We start from the raw sequence: 26,746 nt of genomic DNA, 5'->3' as shown, positions 1-26,746 counted from the left end.
CTCTCTCAGGATTTCCATTGACATGGACTATGTTTTTCTGTTTCACCACTTTGAGTCTGTGTGTGTCTTTAAAACTGAAGTGAATCTTTTGTAGGTAGCATATATTTGGATATTTTTTTAATGTTTATTTTGAAAGAGTGTGTGTGAGCACGAGTGGAGGAGGGGCAGAGAGAGAGGGAGAAAGAATCCCAACAGGCTCCATGCTGTCAGCACATAGCCCAATATGGGGCTCCATCCGATGAACTCGTGACCTGAGCCCAAACCAAGAGTCAGATGGTTAACCGACTGGGCCACCCAGGCGCCCCTGGGAATTGTTTTTAATCCAGTCAGCCAGTATATGCCTTTTTATTGTAGAATTTAATCCACTCACATTTTAAATAATTATTATAGGCAAGGTTTACTAATGCCATCTTATTAGATCTTTTCTGGATGTTCTGCAGTTCTCTTGTTCCTTTCTTCCTGTCTTTGTGTACTGATGATTTTCTGTAGTGGTATGCTTTGATTCCTGCCTTTTTATCTTGTGTATTTTTTGTTGCTGTGTGGTTACTGTAAGACTTACATAAAACATCATTTAGATGTAAGTCTAATGTAAGCTGATAAGCAACTTAACTTTCCCCCTCATGTTTTGTTTTCAGTATCATAATTTCTTTTCATATTGTGTGTCCTTAAAAAGTTATGGTAGCTATTGTTATTTTCAGAACTTTTGTCCTTTAACCTGTATGCTGGAAGTAAGTGGTTAGTGAGTCACTGTATAACTGTATACAGTTAGAATTCTGTATTGTAGAATTCTGCATTTAACTACATTATGTGCTTTTTTGCTTCTTTGCTTTTTGTTACTAGTGTCCTTTCCGTTTCAACTCCCTTCAGCGTTTCTTGTAGGGAAGTTCATGGGTGATGCATTGCCTCAGCCTTTGTATATCTGGGAATGTCTTTCTCTCTCCTTCATTTAGAAAGAGACCTTTGCTAGGTGAAATGTTAAGTTTGGCAGGTTTTTTTCCCCTCAGTACTTTGAGTATGTTAGTCTACCCCCTCCTGGCCTACAAGGTTTCTGCTGAGAAACTCTCACAGTCTTGCTGGAGCAGGGGCTGCCCCATTCAGTGATAAACTTCTTTTCTTGCTGCCTTCAATATTCTCTCTTTGCCTTTGATGTTTGGTGTCTTACTATAGGAGGTCTTAGAAATTTCTTTGGTTAGAATTTTTTTTTTTTTTAGGGATTTATGAGCTTCATGAACTTGGATGTCCTATTCTCTCCCTAGATTTGGGAAATTCTGTCATTATTTTCTTAAATAAGCTGTGTGCCACTTTCTCCAACTCTTACTGTGGGACTTACATAAAGTCTTAATGGTACCCTGTGTTAATATATTCTTTCTTTACTCTTTTTCATTATTTTTGTTTGGTCTCCTCTCATTGGGTGATTTCAAATGACCTCTCTTCTACTCACAGATTCTTTCTTTTGCTTGATCCAGTCTGTTATTGCTGTACCCCATTGCATTTTTTATTTCGTTTATTGTATTCTTCTCCAACGTTTGTTTAGTTCTTAAAATTTCTATCACTTTGGGGCGCCTGGGTGGCGCAGTCGGTTAAGCGTCCGACTTCAGCCAGGTCACGATCTCGCGGTCCGTGAGTTCGAGCCCCGCGTCAGGCTCTGGGCTGATGGCTCAGAGCCTGGAGCCTGTTTCCGATTCTGTGTCTCCCTCTCTCTCTGCCCCTCCCCCGTTCATGCTCTGTCTCTCTCTGTCCCAAAAATAAATAAACGTTGAAAAAAAAATTTTTTTTTTAAATTTCTATCACTTTAACTTCCCAATTTGTTCATGTACTGATTTCTTCATTCTGTTGAATTCTGTGTTTTCTTGTAGCTCACTGAGATTCCTTCAAATAACTGTTTTGAAGTCTTCTAATGGGAAACTTGCACATTTCCATTTCTTTGTAGTTGTTGCTGGAAAACTATTGTGTGACTTTGGGAGTTTCATGTTTCCTTCATTTTTTATGTTCTTTTACATCTTGTATTTGCTATATCCTTTCTCATACCTTTTCTGTGTATAGTCCTGCACTGCATTTCTTGTCCCCTGTTGTGGGAGCGGGGGTGGAATTCCTGATTGTATGCCTTCTCTTGATACTGCAAAGCCAGATCACATGCAGAGAGCCTCCCTGTTGCTTTCCCTAGTATGGTGCTAAATGCTTCAGTTTTGTGTTGACTCACAACCCCATAGAGTTGGGCCAGTCTTGTCTGCTTGCTCACTAGTCATCTGCAAGTGCTCACTCTGGACACAGTTGGGAGTGCACTCAAGGTAGTTAACCACATGGTTTGGAGATGTGTACTGAGCACTGGAGGGAACTCATATCAACTGGGGTGTCTAGAAGTGCAGTGTCCCTGGCAGCTTATGGACATGCTTCCTGATAGAGTCTGCTATGGAGTTAGTAGGGTCCACACCTCTTTGAGGTCCTCAAAGAGCTCCATGTGCTCTTCTCACAGGTGCTTCCCAGTTCCAAGTCATGCAGCACATCCCAGTACTGTAGAAAGAACTGGGTTTCTTTGGCAGCATCTCACACAGCTAGAGGAGCATGTCACTCACATGCTGTCCCTTTCCCCCATGGGAGAAGATATGGGCCAGGATGGCCTCTTGGCCACTGAGATGTGCCATCCTGGGGAAGGGTGATAAAGTGAAACTTTGGGCTCTTGTCCTTTTTAATGCATCCAGTCTTCTTTTTTCTTGCTCCAACAGTGTGCTGGAGCTTCTCCGCTGGACTCCTGGATTTCCACACAGGCCCTTTCATCCATGGATGATTGTCCAATCAGTGTTCTTTAAGAGGAAGACAATAGAAAATTATTCTGGCATATTGATGAAGTCTGTTTTCTCAGAAAGTAATATTTCATAACAACAAAATAGGGAGTCCTTTCACAGGAAGGCAAAAAAAGAGGGTACGAAGGAAAGTTTTTATGTTTGCATAAAATTATAAGTAAAAGATCCAGGAAACCCTGAAAAGTCTGCTACAGAAATGACTTTATGCAATCTATTAATCATGTTGAATGTTGAGCTTACTGTTTATTAAGTCCGAAGATCCCATAAGGAGAGGAAGGATGGTGCTGAATATTAGAGTAGCTGGTTAAACAAGGTTTTACTGATTTATATAAAAAATCTAATATCCTTACACCCTGTATATTGAAATGATGCAAAATTGTTTAACAAGGACTGAAGAATATTTCCAGTATATTATACTGAAAAACACTGAGTGCTTTTCATATGTGACACAATAAATTTTGAGGGAGAAGTAATTTAGAACAATTTTTAAAATGTAATGATTATGGCATCCGCCCCCTTTGTCCCCTGTGCTGCTGTTGTTTAAGGCCTGCTTCTATTCTGTCCTCTTCTATCTCTGTTCTTCCCATTTTTATCTATTTTCATTTATCCCACGGATTCTTGTCCATATCACTTATTTTTTTTTAATGTTTATTTATTTTTGAGAGAGAGAGGCAGAGCACGAGCAGGAGAGGGAAAGAGAGGGAGACAGAATCCAAAGCAGGCTCCAGGTTGCTGTGCTGTCAGCAGAGCCCGATGTGGGGCTTGAACCCACGAACTGCGAGATCATGACCTGAGCCAAAGTCGAACACCCAACTGACTGAGCCACCCAGGTGCCCCGTCCAGATCACTTATTTTGCTCCCATTATATCTTCATGAGTTCTTTGGACCCACTCTCCCCCACCACCCAACCTTTATTTTACTCTCTTTCATTCCACCTCACTTTCTCTGACTTATTCTGTCTCACTTGTTTTCCCTCTTTGATATGTTCTTTCTTCCTTGTCCTCACATGCAACTCAGACATCTGTATGGATGTACTAAAGATGCCCACCTCCTGGGAAGAGTTCACTTTCCAGTGAAACACTGGGGATGTAAACACACCATGCCAGGCACAGCAAGGAAGGTGAAGTTTGGGACAGGACATGGGATGTCAGGAGAGGTTGGTGACCTCCCCTGTCCAAGGCTCAGGGACCTCCTTTAAGGTAGACTGAAGGGAGGGCCTAAGAAGCAGCCGGGTGCAGCTCCCAAGACAAAAAAGGGGTCTCAGGAGAGGACTGGGGTCTGCAGAGTCCTAAGGCTGGGGTTGGCATGGCATCTGGGGGGTGGTCTTAAGTGCCAACAGGTTTGATGGTTGGTGAAGGGCAATAATCCACTTCCCTTAATTGTGACCTGACATTGATTGGGACAGGAGTCCATGAAAAGCCGAAAGGCAGAAAGTGCAGACAGGGATAGCTTCCCATTATTTCTTAACCAGAAACAAAATGAGTCATACCTGGCAGCAGAACGACCAGTATCCTGAGCCTCTCAGGATGATGTGGGCCTCTCTGATGATGGTATGGACAGGTACATGGACTGTGATGTCTGCAGGGACCCCTGCAACCAGATGTGGAGAATGGGTGGGGAGGGGGCCAATGGATGCAGGATTTGAATCTCAAAGACAGGAGCACCTGGTCCACCCCACTAGAGTGGCACCTTTGCTCCAGGAAATCTGCTTCTAGCTCAGCAGGAAACTGTAGGGCAGGTGGTGTTGGTCAAAGAGGGGTGTGGCCAAAGATCCCTCCTCACCCAGGAAGGGGCAGGGACTGTGAGACTTGGGTCAGGTGGTGCTGGGCCTTGAGAAACAAATGGCCAGTGTCAGCAGTCCATGCCTCATCTGCCTACTCTCAGGTGTTTCTGTACCTCCCCCTCCTTCCTCTAACACATATCACCTCACATTTTCACCTTGGGATTGTTGCCTCAAAGTGGCCTTGGTCCTTTCCCCTGGTGGAGAGTTTAGGATCTTTGATCCCCCAACCTATAGGGTTTCCACCACATATCTTCATAACTCAGTCCCCAACGTTGTGTCCAAACTCAACAACCCTCCCACTCACAGCCCCCATCACAAGTGCACACAGGTTTCCCCGGCTCTGAACCATTCAGATCCTGGATTCTAGTTTTTCACTGGTCAGGATCTGGCCTTCCCTTCACCATGGCCCCAGTAAGTTTCACAGGCCTGATGCCACAATGCTAGTTTCACTTTGTTTAAGCAAAATATTGAGGCTTCTGCTTCCAGGTAAGATGTGTGAGTAGAGAGACAAGACACACAAGAGGAAATTAAAGATTCAAATAAAAGTTATATTGTTCCAAATTCAGAGATTTGTGGAATCAGAGAGGGCTGTAAGAACCACAATTCCAGGAAGAGAAGAGGTCATCTGATTTCCACACCTGGGTGAATTTGCTTAGTACACACAGTGAAACTCATAGAAGTTCACTACCAGGGAATAACAAGTAGATCGATATGTAAACATGTGGGCTGGCATAGGCTGATTGAAATATAGAGAATGTCCAATACAGGGATCCTTTTCCCCATAGGTTTTTTAGGTGGGGATACAGAGGAAAAGAAAGCATTTTAGCTTCTCAGTTTATAGTACTTAAGAAGGTGTCTTCAATAAGTTTAGAAGAATGACCTGAAAGGCATGGATGTTTGAATAAAATCAAAGCTGTAACCTAACCTGAGTGTAATTTTTAAGTTTATTTTGAGAGAGAGCGAGCGAGCGAGCATGAATAGGGGAGAAGCAGAAGAGAGAGAATCCAACCAGGCTCCCTGCAGTCAGCACAAAGCCTGATGTGGGGCTCAAACTCACAAACTGAGATTATGACCTGAGCTGAAACTGAGTTGCATGCTTAACCAGCTGAGCCACCCAGGTGCCCCGTTTTTATGACTATTTCAATTCCTGAATGGAAGAAATGATGTAAGAGAATAATAAACTTCTCTAGGTAAAACAATATCAACTTCAGCCCCTTCCTTTTTTTAAGACCACGTGTGAAATCAATCAAACAAAAAAACAACAAAAAAAACAGACCATTGCAAAACAGGAAAGGTAATGGAAAAATAAAAAAGACAAAATGAACAAATCCACATGTATCTTGAGACTGGAGTTAGGAAAATTTTATATTACACTAAAAAGAAGTTATAAGAAACATGAAAAGATGGAGAAATTTAGTAGTTCTAGGTTTCAGAAACTATGTCCTCCTACATTAATGGAGTTTAATAGACTTTACACACTGAAAACAAAAGTCAGTTTGAGGACACAACAATATATAATATTCAAACCAAAGAACAGAAATAAAGTGGGGGATTGAAAAGGGCATTGCATACTCCCTCATAATAATATTATAAATTAATAAGCATCTACATTCTCTTTTTTGCTACTTGTGAAGCAGGATTACTAATCATGTTCAAATGAGTACTAATGACTTGGCCTTCTCTTGTTATCCTGGCAGTAGAGAAGCACCAACTACTTTCCTAGCTTTCTGCATTTGCATGTGGGAGGTGCTGGGACTCCCAGGTCTCATTCTTGGTGATTTGTGGATTTGTAGCTGTTGTGATGGGGATATAGGCAAGGTCAGATTGTCTTTGCTTCTGCTTTCAGCTTTGCCAGTGTTTTTTGTCACTACAGAGATTATTGTAAGTATATGAGGCACTCAGGAAATAGGATACTCCAAAATGTCTTCAGCCACTTTCATGTCCTAGTTCTCACTGAACAAAACCCTTTGGCAACAAAATTCTCGTCTTCCCAGTAATGATTCTTTCCCACTTATTTCTTGGTTTAGCAGATACACATCACTGAGTTTTCTTCTGCATGCAAGTGTGTTGCTCAATTGAATGAGTACAAAGTGATTACTGATCTAGAATCTTTCCTGTGCAATTTATTTAAAGGATAAATGAAAAGTATGTCTACATTGATTACTGACACAGATTTATCTCTGACATGTGACTTCTCCACTTTAACAGAACTGTGGATGAAAATTCTTCCACACTCACTTCATTTACATTCTCCCAGGTCATATATTGACTCCCAGGTCAGTCCATTATCTAAAGGCTTTGTCATACAGATGGCCCATATATGGATTCTCTCCCATTTTGGATTAACTTCAGTTGAGTGAAGTCATAAGGATGAATAAAGGCTCTCCCATACGTACATACGTAAGAAATACAAACGTACTTTCCCATACGTAAGAAATACAAAGTGTTTCTTAGGTGTTTGGGCCCTCAAGTGTGTTTATAGTTTGAAGCTATAGGTGGTGAATCTTCTGCATTTATTACCTTTACATGTGTTTTCTCGTGTTGTCTAAGGTTAAAATATTTACTGAAGGCTTTCCCACATACATAACATTTATATGGTTTTTCTCCAGTGTGGATTCTCTTATGCAGTCTAAAGTTATAGCTTCTATTGAAGGCTTTCCCACATACATTGCATTCGTATGGTTTCTCACCAGTGTGAGTTCTCTCATGTCGTCTAAGGACAGAAGAGTGATTGAAAGCTTTCCCACATAGGTGACATTCATATGGTTTCTCCCCAGTGTGAGTTCTCTCATGTCGTTTAAGGACAGATGAGTCAGTGAAGGCTTTCCAACACAGATGACATTCATACGGTTTCTCTCCAGTGTGTGTTCTCTCATGTCGTCTAAGGACAGAAGATTCAGTGAAGGCTTTCCCACATAGATGACATTCATATGGTTTCTCTCCAGTGTGAGTTCTCTCATGTTTTCTAAGGTGAGAACAATGAGTGAATGCCTTCCCACAGAGGTGACATTCATACGGTTTCTGTCCGTTATGAGTTCGCTCATGTTGTCTAAGGTAAGATGTTTTACTGAATGTCTTCCCACATAGATGGCATCCATATGGTTTCTCTCCAAAGTGAGTTCTTTCATGTTTGTTAAGGTCAGAACAATGAGTGAAGGCTTTCCCACATAGATGACATTCATGAGGTTTTTTTCTAGCGTGAATCATCTCATGTCGCCTAAGGTTATAACTCTTACTGAAGGCTTTCCCACACAGATGACATCCATATGATTTCTCTCCACTGTGAATTCTCTCATGTTTTCTAAGGTCAGAACAATGAGTGAAGGCCTTCCCACATAGACGACATCCATGCGGTTTCACTCCAGTGTGAATCAGCTCATGTCGCCTAAGGTTAGAACTTTTTCCAAAAGCTTTCCCACATTCATGACATTCAAATGTTTTCTCTCCATTTTGAGTATTATTGGGTTGTCTAAGGGCAGAGCTTTGAATAAAGGCATTCCCACCTTGATGACATTCATATGGTTTACTTGTAGCATGACTCTGCTTATGTATATTAATGGATGTCAAATAACTGCTGTCTTGTCCACATTTGTTGCCAATATAGGGATTCTTTCCCATTTTAGGTACCACATATTGAGTCCACGTTAATATTTCAGTAAAATTTTCTCCCAAATCATTGCATTCAAAAGGATCTTCTTGGGTGTGAGATTTCTGGTTTTTGAAAGGAAATGAGAGACTGTTAAAAATTTGCTCATATTTATTCCTTCATTTCATCTACGTATAAATTCTACAGCCATCATTCAGTGACAGTCCTACAAAACTTTTTATATTAGTTACGTAAACACAGGGTATTACATTCCAGCAAGCAAAGAGATTTATGTAGCATCCCAAATGCACAGATATCATTATTACGTTTCAACTGTTAGGTTTAAGTCATGATTGTGCAGCTATCTCTTTACAAGAACTCAAGTATGGTTTTCACCTCAGATTAATTTCTTCCCTAAAATCAAACTAACCAAAACTTCCTACTGTGAAAGCCCTTGATTCCAATCTCAATTATGGTTGCGTAACTATGCCCAATTCCTTACTTATTCAATACCCACATCATTTGTAAGAACAGGTCCACACCCTTAAAGCTTACCATTGCACTGATTAATGTCGTGTCCTTCTTGTAGATATGTTGCATGAATATTATTTCTTGTTTTTTAAGATCATCTTCCCTATCTGAAAAGATTGGGGAAAAAATTGCCACAGTGACACTGAGGGAATTAAAATGCTGAAGACACTAAATGCTCACTTGAATAGGTTTCAAATACTAACAGAGATGGGAAGGAAAAATGCCAAATTAAGGAATACTTTAAGAAGAAACAATTATAGGACATCAGCAGTTGACATTTTCAGGACTGAAATATGAGAAACATAAGATGGAGATGACAATTTGGGAATGAAAAGAGAGGGAAAATCTTCATAGAAGAAAGAAACAGGGACATTTTTGTGAATTGTAACCAGTAAGTACATAACTATTACCCTCCCCAAGCCAAAGACAGAATAGAAATTGACGCCTATAAAGTCTAATGTCAACATCTGAAGAAATTGCCCCCATCACATTGTCTATCTTAAAAAAAAAGTCACTAAATTTCATTTCATGATTCTTAGGGCCTACTCACTCACTGACTAGGCTCTTCATGTAGCTCACCTAGACTCTGGCATTGCAGCAAACCTATCCCTTCTGTGGAAAGTTGCTCTCCTTGTTCCAAGTGGAAAATTGTATCTAATTTGTAGAGTTGTTTGCCTGTTAGTAGAAAAAAGATAATCAAATTTTGGGTTTTGTGCCCCAAACAGTACATGATCATCAATATAGGGCCAACTAATGAGAAAGAATAAGGTAACCTCTAAAAGTCATCCCAGGGAAGAATATGTTGGAAACAACATGGATAGTCCTTCACCAACAAAAGCTTAACTCTTCACTTGTTCCCAAAGACATGAAGGACCTATTACTGACACCCAACCAAGTTCAAAGACAAACCGTGCAATCTTCGATATTTTAATACAGTAAGAAGATACAAGGTCTCACAGTGTTTAAATACTGTATCCCAAACAAATCCAATAAATAGTAACTCCACCAGAAACATCTAGATTCTATGTGGAAAAGTTTTTTGTTTTGTTTTAATACTGTGGTCTGATATAACCACAGCCCCCACAGGAAAAAAAATTCTTTTTTAAAAAGTCAATACATTTAGTTATCAATTCAAAAATAATGAGTTCTCACCACTGTTTGAGTGTTCTGGAGATTAAGTAGCAAGAATGGCATGAAATTGTGTGAGGAAGATTACATTCTAGTGGGATGAAAAATTAAAGTAAAATGTGAAGAAGACTGCTGTAAGGTAGTTGTGAGAGTTAAGAAAGAATCAAGACAGAATCTGCGGTGAGAAATGAGGAAGCTCTTCTACATGGCTGTTGAATGAATGAGTGAATGGATAAACGTATACATACATGATAAATAGTAAGAGACTCACCAACTGAGACTAGATGACTTATGTTCTCCAGCATCACATCTCTGAAGAGTTTTCTCTGGGACCAGTCCAGTAGGGTCCACTCTTCCTGGGTAAAGTCTACAGCTACATCCTCAAAGGTCACTGATTCCTAGAGCATTATGGACATTGTTTTCAGACAGGGCCATTTCTGCCAATATTCAGGGGAGGGTGGTATATGTAACAGCACTAAGGAAGTGGGGGCTGCAGGTACAGAACATTCAAATAGGATGCTGGGTTTGGTCATCGTTTGCAGTGCACACCTGGACATCTGACTTTCAGATAGACCCACAGGCATACACATTCTAAATACATAACTTTCATTATAAAGAGATATCAAGTGAGATGTGGCATAATATAACCCGAGAATTTCCCAATAAACGTGTAATTAAGACTTCCAGTTCGGGTTACCCAGGTGGCTCAGTTGGTTAAGTGTCTGACTCTTGGTTATGACCTCACAGTTTTGTGAGTTTGAGCCCTGCATCAGGCTCTGCGCTGACAGTGTGAAGCCTGCTTGGGATTCTCAATCTCTCCCTCTCTCTCTTCCCCTACCCCACTTGTGCTGCCTCTCTTTGTCTCAAAATAAACTTTATTAAAAAAAAAAAAAGGCCTTCACATCATGAGTATAAAAGTTTCTCCTGAAAACTTAAAACACTATTCTCCACCAATTTCAAAAAATCTATGGACTCATTATATACAACCTGCCACTTTTTAAGTACTATGATTAGATTATTCCTCTTTATGACTTCAGTTTCATCATCCATGAAATGGTGTAGTGACTTTTTACGAGTTCTTAAAGATCCAATGACATAGCAAACTGCTAATGAACAAACATTTCTTTTTTTTAATTTTTAGAAATTTTTAAATGCTTTTGAGAGAGCATGTGCACGCACACATACGCACGTGAGTGAGTGTGGGGGAGGCAGAGAGAAAGAGAGAAAGAGAGAGAGAGAGAGTCCCAAGTATGGGGCCTAAACTCAGGTCTGTAAGATCATGACCTGAGCTGAAATCAAGAGTTGGATGCTCAAGTGACTGAGCCACCCAGGCACCCCTAGCAAATATTTCACTAAACACAACTTCTAGTTTTATTATTCAATAAATGTCAGATGATATTGAAGCACTGTCCATAATTCTGCAAAACTGAAAAGAATTCATACAAGATGGGAGATCAGCAGGCACATCCTTTAATCTTCACATAACTACATTGTTCATTATAAAGTATAAAGCTAAATGGTTCATGAGCACAAGCCAGAGGCTCTGAGACTTGTGTAATGAAAGACAGTATTTCCTGACACTTCCTATGGCCTGAGTCCTCCCAATGGCAGTTAACACTGTTTTTTGTTTCTTTATCTTGTGTCTCAGTTCAAGCATACTTAAAGCCAGTATTGTTCTTTTCTCTTCATCAAAAGTTTCCAGAGGTCCTTAAATTTTATTTTACCTCTTATGCTCCTTTTACTGAATTACAGCCAAAACTAAGAAAACCATACTCCCTATACATTGTTTCCAGTTACCAAATCTGAACAGAGGGAAATTACAAAGAGGGGAAAAGTAGGATTTGGTACATGAGAAGTAATGAGAATTTGTTTTCTCTTTCATAAATTTCAAAAAGTACAAATACATTCTATCAAAACTTTTACAAGGTTTAAATTTGGGGGAAAAAAAGAGAATGACTCCTCATTGGCTTCTCCAGCATGACCACCATTCATCTTCCCTCAATATTAATTAGCACTCCCTGCAGCAAGCACATAGAATACTGCATTGGAGCTCACCTGTGGGAACAGCTGCCTAACTATTGGGCTGTAAGGTTTTGCTCTTAATCATCTTTATCACCTGCACTGACCTCAATCCTAAGCCCAATATAGTCAATAAAATGGTTAATGAGTGTATTTTTGGTGCTAAGAAGGCCATGGGATGGATATGGAAAAAGAAAATCTCTGATACCTGTCTTGTAAATACCCGGCATTAAACTAGGCTGATATCTTAGTGTAACATTGGGAAGGAAATTATCACATGAAGAATCCTTAATTTCATAGTTCTTAGAAAACTTCAAGTTCAGATTCTTGAAAAACGTGAGTGTACTTAGAACATGAATGCTTGTAGGAGATACATAGCCATATGATGGCAATGGACAGGTCAGTAGAAAGAATAATTCCCTACTCACTTGTGATTCCATTCTGTCTTCTGGGTTTTCACTCATATAGTCCAAGCAACAGGAGGCAAAGCTGAGGAAGGAGAAAGGAGCCATGAAACTCCAGTTGCCCACATTTTCCATACCCACTTGTTATGAAGCCCCAGTTCTTTACCTGGAAGTGATCCCCAGCACAAACGACAGAAACATGCACTGTACTCCAAAGGAAATGGGGTTGCAGGGGGATGGCTCTCCACTACCAGGGAAAAAGTTAAGGCTCTGACTCTTGTTGCTTGGAGAGAAGATAGAAGTACCCTCAATTTAGGAAGAATGTGAAAACCCACTTCCTCCTGATTCCAAAATAGGATTTCTGGCATATGTGGAACCCTTGTGAAAGTTCTCAGGCTGAGGGATTAGTTTGTGTACTGACTAGCACTTTCCTTGGCTCCTCAGCCCTCTGGTATCTCACTCCATTCCTATTCTTCCCTGCCCTCAGCCCTCTGAAGGGTCTCCAGCAATATCACTCCCTCAACATTTACCTTTCGATTTGTTCTGAATGGGTTTGGTTATGAAACAACAGAATTAAGAATGCATTTTATGGTAAGGTTAATCAATTCAGTGACTTACTTCATTTTGAGGATCAATGACACCCATGCCACATATTTAACCCTTAAAATCCCCTGCATCAGAAAACTGTAGGAACATGTGGGTTATGGCATTATTGTCATGTCTAACAATCTTTACAGGGCAATACTCCCAGAAATTATACAATGAAAGGATTTTAGGAGGGCATTTATTTACTCCAACTAAAGTTTTAGAAAATTGTTCACTGAAATCTGCATTAGATACAACTTTCCTGAATTTCATGGTTCGATTTTCTGTATGTGTATATCTCTGAAAACATTTATAAATTGTAAATCCTCCCCCTAAAACATCCATAGTAAGTAAGTATATTTCATGGAGAAATGAGAATAATAAGTCATAAACATAAGTGGGTTCAACTCACCCATTTGTATCTCACATCAAGACAACAATAGTTTTAGTTTATGTGGCTTTGTGCTTGGAAATTTACATACAGTTGTTCATTTATTTCTCAAAATAATTCTGCTAGTTATGGTTTTGTTATTAATTTATTAATCAATGCCATCATCATCAGTCCAGGAAACTTTAGTCATAGGACACAACTACACGCACACCAGCATATACATACACATAAGCATATGTTAGAAAGTGGTATAGGTAGAATTTGAATTTTCCTTTCCTGCCTCCTAATATCAGATTCTTTAAGGGTTACACATCCCACCCAGATTTTACCTGGAATAGTACCCCTAACATTAACGATCAGAGGTGCCACCCTGTTTTTATCTTACTCTCCTTGGTTTTTTTCATAAAATTTGTCCCTGTGTCTATGTTTTCTACCACGTAAGAACCATGGCACTGCCAGAATTCCTAAACGTTAGCCTCCAGCCCTCCTCATTGTTACTGCCCAGTTTAATTCTGTCACCCATTTCGATAGATATTTGCCCAGACTAACGTCATTTATGTCTTTTTCATTATATCTGCTAATCAAGGCCCCAACAGAAAGGGACTCCAAATACCTGCCTGTTCCATGACTGTATCTGGCAGCACAGCATTAGAATACTGACCCTTCTCTATATGTGAAGTCACAACTCACAGTGGCATCCACATATATCTGGCAACACTGTTCTTGTTTGGTAACTAGTAAGTCTTCCATGTTCCTTAAATATTTCAAATCTTCTCCATGCCTTTGAACTCTTTGATTTCTCCCCCCACTTTCCAAAAATGAGATTTTTCCACTAAGTAAATGAATTATATAACTTGATGTTTTATTTCCAGAGTGAACAATCACTGTAAGAATTGATTTTACTATAAGTAGGATATTTTTCTATTTTATTTTATTGTGGTAAAATTCATACAACATTTACCATTCTAATCATGGTTTTTTTTAAGATTTTTAAACAATCTTTACACCCAACGTGGGGCTTGAACTTACAACCCTGAGATCAAGAGTCACACGTTCCACTGACAGCTCTGCTCCAGTCCAAGTGCCCCTCATTCTAATCATTTTCAAGTGTATGATCCAGTGGTGTTAAATACATTCATAATGTTGTGTAACATCACCACCATTTACCCCCACAACTCTTTCCGTCTTCTAAACCTGAAACCTTGTTCCCATTAAACCACTCCCATTCCTCTTCCCCACCCTCACCCTCTGACAACCATGGAATTTCTACTGTCTCTAAATAGTATATATTTTAAACTGATGGCAAAGGAATAAAAATTTTAAGATATTAAGACATTCCTAATAGAATATATTATTTTGGAGGAAAAATCATGCAATGTATTTTCCTTTCAGGTAGGATGCCATAAGAAATACTTTGTTGTAGGGGCGCCTGGGTGGCTCAGTCGGTTGAGCGCCCGACTTCAGCCCAGGTCATCATCCTGCACTTTGTGGGTTCAAGCCCCACATTGGGCTTTGTGCTGACAGCTGGGAACCTGGAGCCTGCTTCAGATTCTGTGTCTCCCTCTCTCTCTGCCCCTCCCCTGCTTGTACTCTGTCTCCCCAAAATAAATAAACATTAAAAAAATTAAGAAAAGAAATACTTTGTGGTTTTCTAAACATTTTAATCTTCTGACAGCAAAAGATCTTTAGTATATTTTAGTAGAAAACCATTAGTTGACGAATGTTTTGATTTTCATGTATCTTTGATATGTTCTGTCTTTTCAACCTATTTACTGCAACATCTGAGTCTTTGAGAAAAAAGTGATGATCTCCTTTTGTCATTAATAAATATATGTTTCAAGGGGCACCTGGGTGGTTCAGTCAGTTAAGCATCCAGCTTTCGCTCAGATCATGATCTCACAGTTTGTGAGTTCGAGCCCTGCGTCCAGCTCTGTGCTGACATCTCAGAGCCTGGAGCCTGCCTCAGATTCTTTGTCTCCCTCTCTCTCTGCCCCTCCCCCACTCATGCTGTCTCTCTCTCTTTCAAAATAACTAAACATTTAAACATTTTTAAATAAATATGTTTCAAGTCAAAGACTATACCAAACAATGAAATTACATGGGCGAATAAAGCAGAGAGATCATCTGTTCTTGAGGAGTTGTCTAGTTTAGAACTAGAGATTTTTAAAGAAATAATGACAAGGATATTCTATATACATATACTAAAACATTTCATTTGCGGAAGTGGGGAAACACTCTTAAAATGCACATATCATTTATCTGATACCTTAAAATTTTACTTGGGAAAGCATTAGAAAGTTCAGCAGAGATACAAATAAGCTCACCCCTGTACCTGCACCCTCCCCACCCTCATGAGGGAGCAAGCGTTAACACTGCAGACACACTGCAGTGCCCAGGGTGCCCAGGGAAGGAGAACATACTGGCAGGCAGCTGAGCAATGGGATAAACCTGAGATGGTGGCAGGCAGGTGGATTTCAGGGCCCAAAGGTCATTGTAATTGGACTCGTCTTTCTTTCAATTTTTAAAGCTAATGGGAAGCCACTGGAGAATTGCAAGCAAGAAATAGGAACAGATATTTGTTTGCAAATTAGTCTTTGCTGAAGAATGCAGTAAAGCAATTAGGAAGAGTTTGATTAATTTTCATACTTAGGTATTTGTCTGGCATAGGGTGTTGACAGTGAAAGCAGTGGAAGCATATAAGAACAAAAGAAAAGGAAGTATAAAAATAATACATTTTTGAGTTTGTCAGTTATTATCGATCGCTAATTATGAGTCAGACTTTGTGCTAATCATGAGTCAGGCTGTGTATGTACTTAAAAAAAAATTTCCTCCTTGAATGCATTTAAAATACAATAAAGACATAAATATTAAGTTGCAACACTATGTTACCATATAACCTGAAGATATTTTCTTAGAGATGTAACCTTTGCATTTGGTTGGCCACAGTGTAAAGCAAGCAAGCATTGCTGTACATTTTAAGCCTCTGGAGAAGAGTTAAAGCCAAAACCTTCAATGAGTTTAAAAACACTTATAAACCAAGAGAAGAAAAAAGGAAAGAAGACTTTTCAGTTTTCAGATGTTCACAAATAAACCACATATTTATAAAAGAAGAATAAAAAGAGTAAATAAAGAATGAAATGAAGAAAACAAATTTGACAGAAATAAAAAGTCTGCACAGTGAAATCAAGCAATTACAAAGGACTTATGAAAAAAATAACATTGGCAAATAAAACAGACCATGTATTCATTTAAAAGCAGTAACTTAAATGTAAGAAAAACAGGAATTATATTGTTATTGTAAATATAGGAGAAATTGGTTAATTTCCAAGAAAATGTTATGAATATTCATTCACAAAGAAGAACAATGCCATCAGCCAATTTTAATACATAAACTATATATATCAGATTCCATCCATACAATGGATTTGTGATTTCTCCCAAAGCACTTATACAACATTGTCGAGTGTAGTTTATTGCAATAATGAATGCTTCAATACTGGAAAACATATTACCTTCATTAAATAATTTTAAATACCCCAATAATTAGATCACATCAACAGACCCTTAGAAAAACATATGACCTTTCAAAATGACTTCAAATCTTTAAAAATCATGTCAAATGGGGGGGAATAATTCTTGCTGATCAAGAAAAGCTCAGCAACCATATTCAGCAGCAGAGAAAGAAGCAGTCTCACTAAAGCGAAGGCTGAGAAAGGAGGGCTGGTGAGGGCTGCAGCCATTCACCACTGCACAGGATGCTGGATTCAGGGCAAGTAAAAGAGAGGAAGAGAAGAGCCAAAGAACCGGAACAGGAGCTGTTCTTTGAAGACAGGGTTTCAAATTCCAAACAACAGAAGCCTTTTTTTTTTTTTAATTTTTTTTTTTTCAACGTTTATTTATTTTTGGGACAAAGAGAGACTGAGCCTGAAGAGGGGAGGGGCAGAGAGAGAGGGAGACACAGAATCGGAAACAGGCTCCAGGTTCTGAGCCATCAGCCCAGAGCCCGATGCGGAGCTCGAACTAACGGACCGCGAGATCGTGACCTGGCTGAAGTCGGATGCTTAACCGACTGGGCCACCCAGGCGCCCCAGTTTTGTTTTTTTTTAATGTTTATTTATTTTTGAGACCAAGAGAGACAGAGCATAAATGGGGGAGGGTCAGAGGGAGAGGGAGACACAGAATCCGAAGCAGGCTCCAGGCTCCGAGCTGTCAGCCCAGAGCCCGATGCGGAGCTCGAACTCACGGACCGCGAGATCGTGACCTGGCTGAAGTCGGACGCTTAACCAACGGCGCCACCCAGGCGCCCCTAAACAGAAGCCTTTTTAATGATCATACTTAATACAAATATTTTTAAAAGTACACAAAGCTACTCTTAATATACTGAAATCAATACTGCTTAGTTAATATAGTTTAAAAACTAAGCAAACACACACACACAAAGTCTACTTACAACAGCAAAATATTATGGCTTCCATTTGAAATAATTTTGTAGACCCACATAAAAATGTCTTTAAAACTTTTTGAGGACATAATATGACAGGAGTAAAGCTGCCAAACCAATTCTTAACCTAGAGGACATCATGACATAAAAACCTCAGTGACTACAGAAATTCGGTGCAATCTAAATGTAAAAGTTTTAAATTTTTAAAAATTTACATTTTTAAATTTAAATTTAAATTTTATGTATTCACATACAAACTGAGAATTATCTTAAAAGTCAATTTTGTGTCAATTTTGATTTTGGGTGGGGCCATAGCCAAAACAATGTGGAACAGAAAAAACACGAAAGTAGGTCAAATTCTATCTGAAAATACATTACCTGAAACTTTAATGTTTATTTTTGAGAGAAACACAGAACATGAACAGGGGAGGGGCAAAGAGAGAAAGACACACAGAATCTGAAGCAGGTTCCAGTCTCTGAGCTGTCAGCACAGAGTGGGGCTCAAACTCACCAGCTGCAAGATCGTGACCTGAACCAAAGTCAGACGCTTAACCAACTGAGCCATCCAGGCATTGCTACATTATCTGAAACTTTAACACAATTGAAATGAAGTACTTAAAATAAACAATATTCAATGATATATTACAACTGAATGGGACATAACACTTTTAAATGTGAAATAGGTGATGCCTTCCACAGGAAAAATAAAAAGCATGAAGAAAGGATTTTGGCTTCACCACAAAAACATAATACCAAAGTGTGTAAGTGCCTGTGTGTATATCGTTAAACCACAAAATAAAAAATAGTATGTAAATGCACATCAAAAATGAATTAGAGGGGTGCCTAGGTGGCTCAGTCGAATCGTCTAACTCCTGATTCCAGCTCCGGTCATGATTTCATCGTTTGTGAGAGTGAGCCCCACATCAGGCTGTGCTGACAGCATGGAACCTGCTTAGGACTGACTCTCTCCTTTCTTTCTGCCCCTCCCCTGCTTGTGCTCTTTCTCTCTCTCTCTCTCAAAATAAATAAATAAAGAATTGGAAAAACAATTAATTATACATAGGTCTACAAAAACGAAAAAAAAATTATACATATGTCTAGTGAAACGAAAATAAAAACAAAGGGTTGTCATTTCATCCAAATCTGTATGTATGTATGCACGTAATGTATATATGTAATTAATTCCTGGGTTTTGCAGGGGGGGATGCCTCAAGAGTTGGTCACTGATAAAGATTTCCTTGCAGTTTGGGGGGGGGGGGGTCACTGGGCCAGAATCTATCACAACGTGAAAGGTGCTACTTCTTGGCCCAGCAAACTCCTACTTACCCAGAGTGTAGAAACCCTCAGCCATCTGCAGAGACGTTGATTCTTTACAGATCCTTGAACACTAAATCTCACTGGGATCGATGTGCTGTTAACAATTTAAAACCCTCTTTATGTCAGACATTTAGGTTGATTTTAAATAACAATTAGTGAATAAAGCACTCATCATGTGTGAAGTGCCGCCGTATTTTGTCATGGCTATTGGTGTGTAATCTCTGCCTTCTATTGCAAATTGTTAATAGTTTTAGCTCAAATGCACACATTCACTTTGTTAACCTTCAAATACATCACACAATTGGGTGCAACAAATTTCCCCTTATTGGCATTCTTTTCCAGGATTTTTCAGGCACTCCTGAGAGTCACTACTAATGTGTGCATTTTCTTTAATCCTGGTGTGTGAAGAGCTAACAGTACATCCAGATTTGGTGCACAGTATGTATGGGCAACCCTCACTGATACCATGGTGTCCAGTCCTTTCCCTACTTGACGTCTGGGCATGAAGCACTTCTCACAAAGACCCCCTAAACAGAGCCACTTCACAAGTTCTATGTCACTGGCTCACAGAGAGATGGAACTGGTCTGGAGTGGGGAGAATTCTGAGGGAAAGTCGTGGGTGAGTGAGGAAATGTGTCCGGCAGGACACCTGAGTGTCAGAGATCAGAATGTCCTAAGAACACCATTTCAGGAAGGAGAGGGTAATAATCAGATAAATGAACTTTTCCAGTTTGGAAAACATGCCAACCAGGTCTTTGAATAACTTGTCCCATTCCTGGGCTACGAGCACTCAAGTGGGGAGGAAAACCAGCGCGTGGAATAGATGGTCCTCTACTCTCTACTCTCCCACCAGGGAACAGGGACAATAAACTTGTAAATGGAGAGGAACACATGTTACCTTGTGCCTCACAATACCCTGAATCCTGGTGAAGCCCACACGCCACGTGGTAGCCGTGGGAATGTGAGTCTTTGTGTCCCATTCAAGTCACAATCCTTGCACTCTTGTAGCGTACGCTGAACACAGGACCACCAGGGAAGGATGTGCAGGCTTTTCCTTTTCTCCAGTCTCTGAGCTTCCCAGGCTCCCTTCCATCCATTAACATCCCAAGGGCTTTGCCTTTCCATCACAGAGCCAAGTCTCACCTCCTCACGAGAGAGACACCTTTGTTCAGCGATTATTTATAAAACTCTTGGGCTTTCCCTCCCCAGCTTCCCTGTGCTGTGTGTGTTTTGGGCCAGGCAGAGATGTGAAAAGGAGGCCAGTGGAGGTAACCATTACTGGCCTTATACATGAGTTGGACTGCATTTGATAGTGAATGGTAAGGCTTGCCCTTCTCACCCCTGCTCCTAAAAATTCCTGCCCGTATTTCTCCGGAGCAAGAGCAGCTTCTCTATTTCATGGTTTTACTCATACTGGTTAAAAGCTTTTAACTTCTCTTTTTACCAGAACATCACATTTACACATCAAAAATGGAATATTAAGACCTAATTATTGGCATGAGGAAACGTACAAGGTCAGGCAGGTATGGAAGTACCTTTGAGCAATGTATTTATCATGATGAGACAAGTCAGAACAAAGGTTCCAGGACTATACAGCCCATCCCACGATATTTGGTGAAAGAATAACAACAAAAAAGGGGCAAAGGGAATTCAAAGAAATCATAAACTTCGTTGGAAACCTTAGCTCTCAGACCATATAATTAAAATATCGAGAAAAAGGAAGATGTTGAATATTAGAATACCTGTTTAAACTTTGTTTTGAATGTCAAGACAAAAATCATCAGTATCTCCAACAACTGCACACAGAAATATTGTAAAATTATTTACTAATCAGCAAAACACTTTCAGTATACAGCGGACAGGAAAAGCACTGTGGCCTCATAGTTTGAATGTGACAAATAATTTAATAGGGAAAGAAATTTAGAAATTAAAAAAAAATTAATGAGACTGCAATCCAACCTCCTATCGCCCAATGCTACTGTTGGTCAAAGTCTGATTACATACTCTGTCCCTATTTCCGTACTGATCTTTTTGTCTCTTTTCACATAATGAACTATCTTCTCCCCAGGTCACTTTCTTTCTCACTGTCACTGTTCCTGTGAAAGTCCATTGTAACCACCCACCTCCCATCCTCCACTTGACTCTCCCTTACTCCCTCCGTCTCTATATTGTGCCTCTTGCATCCTCATCCTGCGGACACAACTGGACATTCAAAGGGATGGGATCACAGTTGATCTCTGCCCAGGAAGAGCTCCCTTTTCCAGTGGGATGTGGACAGGGCAAACACAGCGTCAGACAGCCAGCGGGAGCAGGATTGGGACGTTAAGTACACGGGGGTTCCCAGCACGGGATCGGTCTCTGCCGTCAGGCCGGGGCCCACGAGCCTCGCTGACGCGGTGACCGTGCTTCCGGCCGCGGGAGGACGAGGATGGCGAGGGTTTCAGAAGAGGACTGGGTTCTGTGGGAGGCCTCCGAAAGACTTCAACCGGAAACGGACACGGACCAGAGGACCGAGGAGCGTTGGGATCGACGTCCCGAGCGTCTCAGGGCAACGCTGAACTCCCCCCGGGACTGACGGGCGGCTACGGGGCCTGAGGCGGGGACCAGTAAGTGGCAGGAATCCTTGGGCGCCGGGTATGGAGAACGGGGCCGGGAAGGGGCTGAGGTAAACCTCAAACATCACAATTCACTTACCGAGCGATACCTGCTCTTCCGGAAATCCGCTTCCGGGTTAGTAAGAAATTACGCGAAGGGCGTGGCCTGGGGAGGAAGAGAGGGGACCGGACGTCTGCGGAGGGGCGGGCCAGCGTGGGGCCGCACTGAGAGAGGGTGAGCGGAGAGCGGGGACCGCACAACAGTGGAGGGGCAGGGCCGGTGTAGGACGTGGCTAGCGTGGGGAGGAGCTTAGGGAGGGTGAGCGGAGAGTGGACGGAACGTCACGAGGACCGTGTAGGACGTGACCAGCGTGGGGCGGGGCCTAGGGAGGGTGAGTGGGGTGGGGGTGGGGCCGGTGCCGGACGTGGCCAGCCTGAGGCGGGGCCTAGTGAGGTTGAACTGAGACCGAAAGGGGCAGAAGCGGAGGGGTGGGGCCCGTGTAGGGAGGATGAGCAAAGACCAGAAGGAGACGTAAGCGGTGGGGCGGGTTCGGTGCAGGACCTGGCCGCGTGGTTCGGGGCCTAGGTAGGGTGAACAGGGAGGGTGCGTCCCCGGAGGGGCGGGGTCGGTGTTGGACGTGGCGAGGGTGGGGCGGGGCCGGGTTGTGGTGTGGTCGCGTCCCCCTCCCTCCCGCCTTTCCGGTCCTGCTCCTTACGTCCCACGGGACGCGGGCTGCGTGTTCAGGTGGGTTTGGGGGTGTTTGGTGTCCCAGGAGCCGGCTGCCTGCAGTGACTGTTTCGGGCAGTTCCAGGTGAGACTTAGAGCCCAGAGGCCTCTTACACTGTACGCGCCAGTATGTCCGCGCTAGGGTGACAGGTTTGTGCACAGCCCCGGTTGACTGGACACGCCGGGCTGGAGGCACGGGTGTCGCGGGACCCCGGCGGCCGCGCTTGGCGCTAGTTAGTGGGCCGAGCAGGACAGGCGTGGTCTGTGCTGTTGGCGGAGAGCCGGCGGGAGAGGCGGGACGTGGCCCAGAGCAGGGGGTGCTCAGCGGGAGGCTGAGTGTCCAGGATTTGGGGAGAAGCGTGGGTGCCACCGAGAATCGCTTTGGGTCGTTAAGTCGTCGGTGTTGCAGCTTCACGTTTTCCCGGGGAGACTCCCAGAGCTATCTCAAAGTGTGTAATTGTTTAAGAAAAAAATCAGTGACGTTTGTTAAAGCACAGTTACGGATACTTTTTTCAGGCAGCGGGGCTATCTCCACAAGTGGGATTTTGTAGTGCAGAGGGGGAAATTGGACTCAATTCTGAATACAGCCTGGCGGTATAGCTAAGGAGCAAAGGCAGGGCGTCAGTGGGTAGAAAATAAATAAGATGAAATATGAGGGTTAAGGGGGATTGTGACAACAATGACTAATAGGTTTCTTGCTGAAGATCGTCCAGGGCGATCATACATCAGCTGTGGGTTACTGGAGGATACGGGATCTGGCCAGATATTGTGGGGGCTAGGGGCAGCCTGCTCCAAAATGTACCACAATGACATATTGATTATTTTAAGTAAAAATCCCTTTTTTAAAAAGTTTATTTATTTTGAGAGAGAGTGCGAGCAGAGGAGGGGCAGAGAGAAAGAGAGAGAGAGAGGGAGGGAGAGAGGGAGAAATCCAAACTGGCTCCATGCTGTCAGCACAGAGCCTGATGCAGGGCTCAAGCTCATGAATGGTGAGATCATGACCTGAGCTGAAATCAAGAGTTGGATGCTCAACTGACTGAGCCACCCAGGTGCTCCTTAAATAAGAATTACTGGGGCGCCTGGGTGGCGCAGTCGGTTAAGCGGCCGACTTCAGCCAGGTCACGATCTCGCGGTCCGTGAGTTCGAGCCCCGCGTCGGGCTCTGGGCTGATGGCTCGGAGCCTGGAGCCTGTTTCCGATTCTGTGTCTCCCTCTCTCTCTCTGCCTCTCCCCCGTTCATGCTCTGTCTCTCTCTGTCCCAAAAATAAATAAACGTTGAAAAAAAAAAAAATTAAAAAAAAAAAAAAAAGAATTACTTAGGAGACAGGCTATGCTAGGACACTCAGACCCTTCTCTTTCTCCCTGGAGGCAGGAATTAAATCTGGTATGCGAAAGGTATCATTGTACTGATGAGACGAAAACTTTCTAAAGGGCTAATATACAAAGGAAACCATTTTAGATTTCTTTCTAGGTCAGCATAACTGTACATAAACTTGTTCAAACCCCAACCCTGATTCCACCACACATGGCCTGTACATCTGCTTTGCGAACGTGGCCTAAAGCCTAAAGGAAAACCTTCTTGTCCTTGCGATATGGATCAACACTTCCTACTCCCTGCATTCCATTACGATAAAACTTGTGATTCCTGTCTATGTGTTCATCTTTAATCTGTTGACCTTGTATAAGATGTAAAAAGTGTATAAACCTGTAAAAACTGTTCATTCTCTGGAGCCCTTTCTTCCCTGTGAAGAGTGTGTTTCCCGGGTAGCTGTCCTAACTTGGGCTGGAATAAAACTCTTTCTTCTAGAGATTCTAATTGGTGTGTTCACTTTGCATCCACATTTCTTGTAGTCAGCAGGGTACGGCACTTGATTCCAACCCAGGCCTTTTGTGCCGTTCTAACTTCTCTGCACCTCATGGGCTTATCAAGTGAGTTCTCATGATATCCCAACCTCCTCAATTTAGATTGAGGGTCCTGACTCGTATTCCAGTTGTTGAAGGTGGCCGGTTTAGGTAGGAATAACCTAGAGGGATTGGAGTTGATGGGTTGGTTGTTTTACTTTGTCATTATACTAATTGATGATATAAGGCTTAAGGAAGTTTTCTGGCTAGAAATATGAGTGACTGAATCATTCAGCTCAGAAGAGAAGGGACATTTGCTCCTTCTGGTCAAATGACACTTTGAGGAGCCCAGCAAAGAGAGATACCTGGGAGACCTTGACTGCTGAAGAAGCCCCGGACCCCACAGAGGCAGCCAGTCCCCCAAAGGACTGACAGTATCAGATGAAGCCTCAGAAAGCCATTCAGAGTGCCCGCCCGTCACCCTGCAGGCTGTGCAGGTGAACAGGTTAGGCCAGACCTTCATAGGCCTGGAACATCCCTGGCAGCCTGGGGCCAGCTCCCAGGGTACTGACTGTGCAGGGCCGGGTGGGGCAGGTCGGGGAGCCAGGACCCAGAACAGGGTGATGTCCAGCCAGGCTAGGGGACTGGTGGAACTTTTGGGGGGTTCATGTCAGCATCTGCATTTTTCCAAGCCTTACCTGCACATTTGGGCATATTGGTTTCCCTTAGGGCAGACTTAGAGGACTTGGGTTTGTCCTGCCAGGTCTGGGCCTGCCCATAGGACCAGGGAGCCAGCCAAAGGTGGAACCTGGGAGCCTCGAGTGTTGGGGAAGCCTGGGAACCTATCACGTAGCCTGTCTAAAGGGTGAGTGACTGTGGCCAGTTGAAGGTTGCCGCCTCAGAAAGATTTTCAGTGTGTGGGCTCCCTCTACCTGGGGATTGGACAGATAGACGTGGACTGTTAGTGTTGTGGAAGTTTTTCAGTATCGGCCCCCAAATCTCCCGAATTCATATTTCTGTGTTAGAAAAATGCACACATTTCATTCCAGAATGTATTGCTAAAAATGTGTGGACTGCCTTTTCTGTGCAGGACTATGTGGCTGCAAGGTATTCTTCACTATGACACCTGGGAGACTTGATTCTTGGTAAGCCAGTGACCCCATTAGTAGCCACTGAGTTGAAGTACGGACTGCCTCCGAAGAAGCACTCTGGGGTAGGAGGGCTCTCTGCCCTGGTGGCTGTTGGGGTGGTTCCAGAACGAATCATGGCTCCAGTGGCCTGGAGGGTCTTAACTGGCCCCACTGCCCTCAAGCGGTCGAAGAGGGGCTGTACTGTGCATCCACGAGCACAAAACCCAGCAAAGCCAGCAATGTGAGCCAGCTGTTGAAGTTGGCCCATTAGGAGGAGAAAGCTGCCTCATTTTAATCACTCATCAGAACCACTGAGCATATTTTCCCTGAAGGCACAGGTGGAGGAATCTAGGCAGCTCTGTTCAGGTTGGGGGGTGTGGGATGTTCTCAGGGACCCTACAAACAGACCCCTGGGAGCCATGGGTGTTAGAGGATCCTTGGGCCCAATCAGGCATCCAGTCCGAAAGGGCTCTGTGTGGCCAGTTTCAAGCTGCCACCTTTGAAAGCATTTCAGGGAGTAACCAGTCTGGACCATGGTGGTACGTAGGTTTGGGGCACCAAATTGAGCCCAACAGCCCATGAGGTTACCAGCAGACAAAAGCAAGGTGGTAGTGAGGGGCTTGACTGTGCACCCTCAGGCTGAGCCTGATCATTGGGGACCCACGATGAGAGATGTCTGACAGGGCGTGAAAAGGAGGCCCAGGCCTGAGGGACTGTGTGGAGCCGAAAAGACAAATAGGAGGGAGGGAGAGTCTGGGCCCTGGAGCAGGCTGTGGATTGACCCCTCTGACCTCAAGACAGACCCCAGGGAGCACTGGTTGTGTGAGAAGCCTTGGGACCCACGAAGCCCCCAGTTCCAAAAGGGTCTGTCTGTGCCGGCCTGAAGCTGCTGCCTTTGGAAGAATTTCAAGGAGTAACCCCTCTCCACCCTCGGATGGTGCAGTTTGGGACACAGGCCCAAGCCCAACATTCCCGGAGGGGCTCAGCTGAAAGAGTTGGTAGGGCAGGTAAATGAGGAGGGCTGGCTACACATGCAGAGGCCGCTCAGGCCTGAGGGGAAGCCTGGACCTGAGTTGGGAGACCACAGACCCAGCCCCAGAGCAGGCTTCTAGGGGGCCAGTCTGATCCCAACAGCCCAGCATGGCCCTGACCAGCAGGGTGGCCTTGGAGGCCAGTGATGGGGGCTGAGCACACATGGCCGTTACATGGCTGCCACAGGACCCACATGGCCTGAACCTTAAAGAAACAGCCATAAGCAGAGCCTAGGCCTGGGACCAAGCTCTCAGTGGCTCGTGGCATCTGCGGAATCCAAGCCACATCCTAGACAATCGCATGTGTCACCCCTGAAGCAGAGCTGGAGGAATCTGGGCTGACTTGACAGGGAAGAGGCCAGGTCACGGGTGCCCCTGATACCAGTCTCACTGGAAGCCTTAGCTGACATGGACGTACGTATCTCCTCCCCTGGAGG

At 43.0% G+C, this 26,746-nt stretch overlaps 1 protein-coding gene across 4 annotated transcripts; it reads right to left on the bottom strand.

Moving 5' to 3' along the window:
- Nucleotides 1–2,484: 2,484 nt before the first annotated feature.
- On the bottom strand, nt 2,485–21,851 carry ZNF596 (zinc finger protein 596). Of its 4 annotated transcripts, none has more exons than XM_047854746.1 (6): nt 21,681–21,851; nt 12,277–12,337; nt 10,101–10,227; nt 9,281–9,376; nt 4,291–4,391; nt 2,485–2,801 (listed from the first exon to the last, which is right to left on the bottom strand). In XM_047854746.1, exons 2-6 carry the CDS (start codon nt 12,310–12,312, stop codon nt 2,772–2,774), a joined length of 390 nt encoding a protein of 129 aa, XP_047710702.1. In that variant the 5' UTR covers nt 12,313–12,337; nt 21,681–21,851; the 3' UTR covers nt 2,485–2,771. The 4 variants fall into 4 exon arrangements, with proteins under 4 accessions (XP_047710702.1, XP_047710704.1, XP_047710701.1 ...); XM_047854745.1 differs by lacking the exons at nt 2,485–2,801; nt 4,291–4,391 and adding exons at nt 5,654–8,295; nt 8,726–8,808; XM_047854748.1 differs by lacking the exon at nt 4,291–4,391.
- Nucleotides 21,852–26,746: the final 4,895 nt, after the last annotated feature.

This window comes from Prionailurus viverrinus, chromosome B1 (genome assembly GCF_022837055.1).
Source record: "Prionailurus viverrinus isolate Anna chromosome B1, UM_Priviv_1.0, whole genome shotgun sequence".
Classification (NCBI taxonomy): Eukaryota; Metazoa; Chordata; class Mammalia; order Carnivora; family Felidae; genus Prionailurus; species Prionailurus viverrinus.
The sequence above is the reverse complement of the archived record's forward strand: the minus strand, read 5'-3'. Positions and strand labels throughout refer to the sequence as shown.

Coding starts and splice junctions, on each gene's coding strand:
- ZNF596 (XM_047854745.1), bottom strand. CDS start 12,312: ATGAGTGAAAACCCAGAAGACAGAATGGAATCACAA. Junction 8,809..9,280: donor GCTGCAATGCCAGAGTCTAG/GTGAGCTACATG, acceptor CAATCTTTTCAG/ATAGGGAAGATGATCTTAAA. Junction 8,296..8,725: donor CGACATTAATCAGTGCAATG/GTAAGCTTTAAG, acceptor TTCAAAAACCAG/AAATCTCACACCCAAGAAGA.